This window comes from Myxocyprinus asiaticus, chromosome 39 (genome assembly GCF_019703515.2).
Source record: "Myxocyprinus asiaticus isolate MX2 ecotype Aquarium Trade chromosome 39, UBuf_Myxa_2, whole genome shotgun sequence".
Classification (NCBI taxonomy): Eukaryota; Metazoa; Chordata; class Actinopteri; order Cypriniformes; family Catostomidae; genus Myxocyprinus; species Myxocyprinus asiaticus.
The window spans coordinates 22184345-22192875 of record NC_059382.1 but is presented as its reverse complement, the minus strand read 5'-3'; the positions used below and the strand labels follow the sequence as shown (position 1 = coordinate 22192875).

At 39.4% G+C, this 8531-nt stretch overlaps 1 protein-coding gene across 1 annotated transcript; it reads left to right on the top strand.

Annotated features, from left to right (window-relative positions):
• Positions 1–477: 477 nt before the first annotated feature.
• Positions 478–8110, top strand: LOC127430011 (zona pellucida-like domain-containing protein 1). Its single transcript, XM_051679410.1, has 10 exons — positions 478–583; positions 1395–1615; positions 2834–3015; positions 3487–3559; positions 3788–3885; positions 6016–6096; positions 6744–6915; positions 7424–7529; positions 7615–7644; positions 7947–8110. The coding sequence occupies exons 1-10, from the start codon at positions 478–480 to the stop codon at positions 8108–8110; spliced, it is 1233 nt and encodes a 410-aa protein (XP_051535370.1).
• Positions 8111–8531: the final 421 nt, after the last annotated feature.

Below are 8531 nucleotides of genomic sequence, written 5' to 3'. Positions count from 1 at the left end.
TGCATCAGGGGACTGAGGTAAGAGAGGGCCCTCAGCGCTTTTAATTCATCACTGTAACTATTATTACAATGTCTATGTTAAAGGTATAGTTCACCCAAAACTGAAAATTCTGTAATCATTTACTCACCCTCATGTTGTACCAAACCTAAATGACTTCTTCCTGAATGACTTCTGTTGAACTTAAAAATGAGATCTTGGAATGTTTGCCTCAGTCACCAGTCATTTTCATTGCGGAAAAATATGCAATGAATGAACGGTGGCTAAAGCTAACATTCTGTCTAACAAACTCTTTTTGTGTTGCATGGAAGAAAGAAAGTCATAAGGGTGAGTGAATGATGACAGAATTTTCAGTTTCAGGTGTCCATTTATCCCTTTAAGGCAAAAACCGTTACTGTTCTGCCAGTTGTTACATTAGTTTTGAGTGTATTTTTGATATGATAAGAATGACATTTTTCTCGTTCATTTCCAGGTGTTGAAATGGAGTGGATATGTGTAATTCTTTTGCTTTTCAGTGGGATTTATTTAGCTTTTACACAATTCAGTGGATTCAACTGTGATCCAACCTACCACAGCAGGTTTCCTGGTAAGAAATCAACCCCCAAAATCTATATGTCTCAGTATGTAAACACTGACATTTAAATTTGTCCATATTAAAGAAATAGTGGGGTCCAAAATCTGAGACCACATTGAACACCTGGGCTTCAAAATCTAATTTAAACCTGGAAATTAACAGAAAGTTTTAGAATTTTGAAAAAGTTTCAAACAATTCTTGGTTTTAAATTTTTTAAATTCTAAAACTTTCTGTGACCAGTCATTCATCAAATATGTTTTGATGTTAAATGTATCAGCACCACTGTATTTAAGATTCTGCATTATTCCAGCACTAATAATCACATAAGCAAATTTGTGACATTATTGACTGTGAAACTCCTTTATACAAAAGGTCAGATTTCCTTGCTTCCATTGAAGCACACAATATGCTCTTTGGAATATTCACAGATCATGCTGGATAACATGGATCATCAAGTTTGCACAAACCTGTGGAGTCAATGACAGCTCAAGTGCAAGCTGCAAAAAGGGAACAAACCAAATACCGTCGCATTCTGAAATTTATGTTAATTGTTTTCATTTCAATTTTTCACTCAAATCGTTATGCTGATAATATAATGTTACTGATTTTAAAAAAATGATTATTAAATTAGAGAATTAAATTAGAAAATGAAAGTATTTTCACTAGTGGTCTCAGACTCTTGGAAACCCACAATATATTCTTTCTTGTTTTATATGGGCACACATTTAGTGAATAATGCTGTCCCCAACAGCAACACATACAATATTTTAAGGTGTTCAAGTCATGTTATTAACTTTGTCTTTCTCTCTGTTTTCCCCATGAGGTGAGAGAGATATTAGTGTTTACTGTGGTGTACAGACAATCACACTAAAGATTAACCTATGCCCTGTGCTGTACTCTGGATACACTGATGCTGACCTGGCACTGAATGGTCGTCATGGAGATGCCCAATGTCGAGGCTTCATCAACAACAACACCTTCCCCACAGCTGTGCTCTTCAGCATCAGTCTGAGCACTCTGGAGGCCTGTGGGAACACGCTGGTGGTGAGAAATACATTACACTTACAAACAAACATCATAGTATTCTCATCATTCTTGGACATGGTACCATGGTAATACTAGGGTATTCTTTGAAGTTCTTCACATTAAATATAATCATTCATTAACAAACATGTTAGTACCATGGAGGTATGTTCACAATGTATTAGACTACTGATGGTAAACAAATGGGTTTAAAATAGACATAGGTGTGCATGTTTAACTCTATAGCACAGATGAAGGGATAACACAAACATTTTTTGTCACCTGACACTTTTTGCACATTGCACTTTTTATCTTCCACTGGCCTCGAAATAAATTATTTTCCAGAAATCTTTCCATGGATCTAGAGTGTGAGCTTTCCACCTCTTTATTTAATTGCTTTGGAGCTTACATACCACATACTGTATGTGAATTTTTTAACTGTAGTTTTTGGTGCAGATGCCCTAAGATGTGTTTGAGTACCATGGTATCTCACACACAGCTAATGCAACACGCTTTCAGTCACACCACAAGGGAAGGTAAACACAGTGGAGCCAGTGCAAAAATGTCTGATAGGAGATGGCGCATATCAGAGAGTCCGCATTATGTGACCGATCCTAGGGTACTGGAACTCTCAGAAACAACAAGCAGACTTCCCGTGCACCATCTGATATCATTATTGCACCACGGTACTGGTACAGTTCAGTTTTGTACACCACCACCAACAGTACAAAAGCTATAATTCAGTAAAAAAATACATTGTTAGACCATTGTCCTTAGCTGGAGAGCATTAATGCACAGGCTTACACAGGCTGAAACACAAGGACCCCTAACTTCCTGGGTGCCACCATTCTTGGTGTCCGCTACCCTATTCTCACCAGTCTATATTTGTGGGAGGAGTGCGTCTAAATGCATTCAGCAGGGAAAGTCTGTGTAGTGCATGTCCATAGAATGAACTATGATGAACAATGTTCATAATTATTAGTATCATTCCTTATGAATAAATATTCCTGTTGTTTCTGAACTTGTGCCAGCATTACCTTTTGTCCTAGATATTTTTTGTGTGTTAATACTGTATTAGATAATGTAACTTATTTACTCACTGGATGTGCTAGAACTGCACATGTAATTTTAAAGTTATTACAGATAAGATAAATACGGAGATTGATTGATTTCCCTTATGCATATGAGAGTTACATTAAGGTAACATTTTGAGCTTTAAATATTTTTCGGTGTGTGTAGGTTTCTACAGCTCAGGGCAATAATGCTTATGGGAATATCTCCATGGTGCAGATGGGGAGTATATCGGGCTACATTGACACCCATGACCCTCCTACTGTCATCAGCTACCTGCCAGGTCTGGTGTATAAATTCAGCTGCAGTTATCCTCTGGAGTATCTGCTCAACAACAGCCAGCTTGCATCGTACGTCTGTTTTTCTGTGTGATGGAACACCTTTATTTACATTACTAGTTCTGAAACCCAGCTTAGCCTTGCACTGCATGCCTTAACCCTCATGTTGTTGTTGTATGACTTTATTTCATGTAACAAGCTAGGCAGAATGTTAGGGACTGATAGCCTCAGTCACCATTTGCTTTCATTGTATAGAAAAAATGAGCAGCATCAACATGCCTTGAAATGTCTCCTCGTTTTCCATGGAAGTCATATAGGTTTAGAATAACATGAGGGTGAGTAAATGACGACCGAATTTAAATAAGTATTTTCCCCAAAATTTAACTCAAAGATTTTCTTTATCTTGTTTCCCTTATCAACCTATGAAAATGCACCACAGGTTCTGACTGAGTGCACTGTTTAACAAGAGCATGCTTTGACGATACTTTCTGCTGTGAATAGATAGTAACAATGTCTTGATCTACTCCCATTCTCCTTTACCAGCTCATCTGCTGCAATATCAGTAAAGGACAACAATGGCACTTTCCTAAGCACTCTCAGTTTAGTTCTTTACAATGTGAGTGTCCTCCAAAGTTTATTTACACTGACAACTACACAAAGTTAGTATACATATTAAAATTTATATTATATTAATATAAAATATGTATGTCGCAAAGAAGGGATAAGAAAATATTTATGCATGTCCAACTGTACAGTAAAGGTTCATCACATTATTTATCATACATTTCAAATATTTTTGCGAGATCACAGTTGCGACGCTAACTTTCTTCTCATATTCTAACAGGACTCAACCTTTAGTCAGCTAATCTCTATACCAGTGGCTGGCCTGTCTTTGAAGACTCGCGTGTTTGCTGCAGTTAAGGCTACAAATCTGGACAGGAGGTAAATCATCCTGGAGTGCAGAGAAATATATGTTTGCATTTCCAAAAATAAGAAATTGTTACCATTGTGACATTCTTTCCATGACAATTAAAAGATTACTTCACCCAAAAATGAAAATTCTTCAGCAGAACACAAATGAAGATTTTTAGAAGATAGAGCTCTGTCAGGTCCAAGTTCACAGGTGCCGGCACTTTGACGGTCCAAAAGTCACATTTAGGCAGCATAAAATTTATCCAGTCAATTAATGAAAGTCGATAATGAAAAAGTTTTTAATTTCAAATCGCCGCTTCCGTCCAGGGCTCTGATGCTATTTGAAATGGCTGAAATCTCGCGTGATGTTCATTCTTCTGTTGTAAATAAGCACCGCTTCCGAATTCTCACGTAAACTCAACAGCTACATGATGCATCAACTGCTGGCAGGAAGTGCTTTTTAAAAATGAATAATGTTTTAATTATCAATTTATTTTTCACACAAACATATCGATTTGCTTCAGAAGACATTCATTGATTGACTGGAGTCGCATGGATTACTTTTATGCTGCCTAAATGTGACTTTTGGATCGTCAAAGTGCTAGCACCTGTTTACTAGAATTATATGGTCCTGGCAGACCTCTATTTTCTTCTAAAAACCTTTATTTGTGTTCTACTGAAGAAAGACAGTCGTACACATCTGGGATGGCATCAGGGTAAGTGAATAATGAGAGAATTTTCATTTTTGGGTGAACTATTCCTTTAAGCACATTTTAAACCCCTCAGTAACAGATAGAATGGGCAAGGAGAAGGCGGGAACCGGCTGAACAGTCAACATAAAGTTTAATGTAAAACTCAACATAAAACAACATAAAACATAAGACGAACACACACACACACATGCAGTGCGGCCACATGCGTCTCTCTCTCTCTCAAACTGGCATCTCCGGTTCCCCTTTATCTCGCTCTCCTGCTGATCATCTGATTCAGTGCCGGCCGTGCACACTCACGGCCCGGCCACGCCCTCCTCTTCGTTACACCCCTCCCCTGTCTGATTTAGGCCAGGGCGCCACCGGACTGACTTACCCCCCCATCTCTAGAGGGGAGACGCTGCCCTTCCGACAGTTCTGTCAGCCGGTGGTCCACCCCACCTCCTGGGAACCTGGGGGAGAGGGAAAGGGTAAGCGGGTGACACAGAGAGAGAGAGAGAGAGAGAGAGAGAGAGAGGAGAGAGTAAAACTTGCTCGCCGGTCCCCGGACACGCTGTAGCCCAGTCCTCAACCGCTCCTCCGCCCTCTGGTGAACGACAGCTCGCTCCTCCCCCGGCAGATGGCAGCGAGCCCTTTGACCCCTGGTGGACGGAACCGCTCCTCCCCTTCTCGGCAGACAGCAGCGGTTCTTCTGGCTCTAGGTGGCCAGCAGCGACCCCTCCGTCCCCAGGCAGACGGCTGCGGCTGCTCCTCTGGCGAACGGCAGCACCGAGGATTCCCTCCCGGGTTTCAGCACCACTGTAACAGTTAAAGGATGGTCAAGGAGTAGGTGGGAACTGGCTGAACAGTCAACATACATTTCAATATCAAACTCAACATAAAACAAAGATAAACCATAAGATGAACACATGCAGCGCGGCCGAGAGACGCACATGTTTTTCGTGTAACACGAAAAAACATTGTTATTGTCATTGATGTATTGTCATTACTGTAATGTAATGGTAAGTGTACATCATGGCAGTACTTCTCTTACTGAATTGTATTTATGTTTCATTAAATAAAGCATTGTTTTTCATGAGGATTTTGGGTTGGGGGAGTAGATAGGCTTAATTCTTTATGTAAAATCTTTATGCAAAATAATTAAAAAAAATCCTCTAATTTTGGGGATGAATTCGACCCAAACATTCTTTGTGCACCCAGGTTAAATTTATCATTCATAATTCGTGAAACACTACTAATTCATTTTGCTGTGAAACTATATCACATCAAAATGTATTAGTTAGCCTGTGTATAAGAATATGTGGAGAGGTCAGTGGTATCCATTGTGAGAAATACTCCCTTGACTTCTTGAGTAAATGCTCCTGGGCCGCTATTACTAATTCTATTTTGTTGCAACAGAGATTTGAGATTAGATTCCCATTGATAGCAAAAATGACTGTTTTTCCCACAGGTGGAATGTTCTAATGGATCACTGTTACGCCACCCCCTTTGGGAACCCTAATGATGAGATACGCTATGACCTTTTCTTTGGGTAATTTTGTATTTTCTGAAATTATGTAGGCATTAAGTAGGTGGGTCCCCATTACCTGCTCAAATGACTACTATACAATGCACAAAGGCCTTTTAGAGGAAATTATTTGTGTGTGTGTGTGTGTGTGTGTGTGGGCAGGTTTAAGTGGTTTATGAGGACTTTTTGTAGTTTACAAACTGGTAATTACAAGGGTATTATTCTATAAATGTGGTTAATGAGGACATTTCTAGTGTCCCCATAATTTAAATCACTTAAAAAACATACTAAATGATGTTTTATTGAAAATGTAAAAATGCAGAATTTTTTTTGTGAAGGTTAGGTTTAGGGGTAAGGTTAGGGTTAGGGTTAGGGGATAGAATCTATAGTTTGTACAGTATAAAAATCATTATGTCTATGGAGAGACCTCATAATGATAGCTGCACCAACATGAGTGTGTGTGTGTGTGTGTGTGTATGTGTGTGTGTGTGTGTGTGTGTGTGTGTGTGTGTGTGTGTGTGTGTGTGTGTGTGTGCGCGCATTTGCGTACAGTTGCATGTGTGTGCACATTTGGGTATGACTGAAAAGAATCACTCTACTAAATTTCAGCAGATCTGGGTAATCATATACTGATTTTTTTTTGTTTTTTTCTCTGTGGGGGGCTTAAACAGGTGTTACAAGGATCCACAGACTACAGTTTTTGAGAACGGAAAGAGTCAGATAGGCCGCTTTGCATTTGAAGTCTTCCGTTTTGTAAAACATAAGAACCAGAAGATGTCCACTGTGTTCTTGCACTGTGTCACCAAGCTGTGTCGAGTAGATGACTGCGCAATGTTAATGCCGGTAAACAGCATCACTGATTCAGGCATGAGCTCAAATACACAGTTAATAATATTAAAGGGTTAAATTCTGTTGACATTTACTCATCCCATGTCATTCCAAACCTGTATGAGTTTCTTTCCTCTGTGGAACACAAAGTCGATATTAGGAAGAATATTAGGGAACGATAACCTCAGTCACCATTACTTTCATTGTATGGAAAAAAGATGCAATGAAATGAATGTGGAGTCTAGCGTACTGCCTAACATCTCCATTTGTGTTCCACTTAAGAAAGAATATCATATGGGTTGGAAACAACATGAGGGTGGGTAAATGATGCCCAATTTTTAATTTTTGGGTGATCTATCCTTTTTTTTTATACAAAAGCATTTGTACTATTCTATAATATTCTGTTGTACACAGTGTTCAGCCTTAATGCTGAAGAATGTTATGGTTAATAATATATTCTAAGCAAAACTACTTTTAAGTAAAAAAGTGTCCTGACTGAATGAGTAAAATCACTTTGTGGCAGATCTGTGGAAAGCGCAGGAGGCGAGATACTGTGGATGATCATGTAGTGTCGGGTTCATCCTCTGGGGATGCAGTCATAACTGCAGGCCCAATAATCACTAGAAGTGGTGAGAGCCTCTCAGCGTCACTATTATTACTCTTTTCCATGTCTTTAAGTAGTTTTAAAACGTCCGTCTTGTGCCTCTTTTGCAGATGAAACTCCAACCAACAACTCACAACTTGGTAAGACATTTCTTTACTTAACAAGTGGCTAATGTTTGACTAGTTTTTTCATTAGTAGACCAACCCACACCCCACCCTACCACTCCGCTGCTGTGTCCTTTAGACATCAGCTGTTTTCACAATGAAATAATGGACTCCAGAGTCAAGTTCTTTAAATAAGATCCATGACAACCATGGATCCCGTTTACAGAAATCTGTTCTCCATTGCCTCTGTCCTTTGACCCCAACCCCATTCCCATTTCACTCCCAACACCACCATCCCCCACACTTTCATCATCTTACCCCTTTCTGTGCCCCTTCAGTGAACAATTCCTCCCAGCAGCTGAATGCTGTAACAAGTGCTTTGATATCGGGTGTGGTCGTGCTGGGCGTGATGATTCTGGGCCTCTTCATCCTGTCCCTCAGGCTGCTCAGGAAACCCAGCCCTTCAGGTCTGACATGGGTCTGGAACCCCAGCTTCAGATGACCCCCACTCTTTGACCTGCCTATCTGGTTGAACTGTACATATATTTACAGCAAGATGTGTATACAAATCTCAATGCAGATTTCAGTGAAATCTGACATTTTTCTTTCAGTCTAATCCTCAATGCTACTCTTACAGTATACAACGTGTGTGTGCTTCTTATATTCCAAAATCAGCATATGGCCACATTACAAAGAGTTTAGACTGTATATGAGTCTTATATTTCCATTTTAATGGGGTTTTGTTGGTAATGTTTCTAATACCTATTTATTACCTAATTATGATTCATTTTAGGGTCTGTGATCCATTATGTCTTTAAGTGCAGAGCACAAGAGTACCATCTAGCATCCACACATAGATGATTTCAGGTGATTTGTTCATGACTTCTTATGTTTTTTCTATGTGTTTAAAATGGTTCAAATAT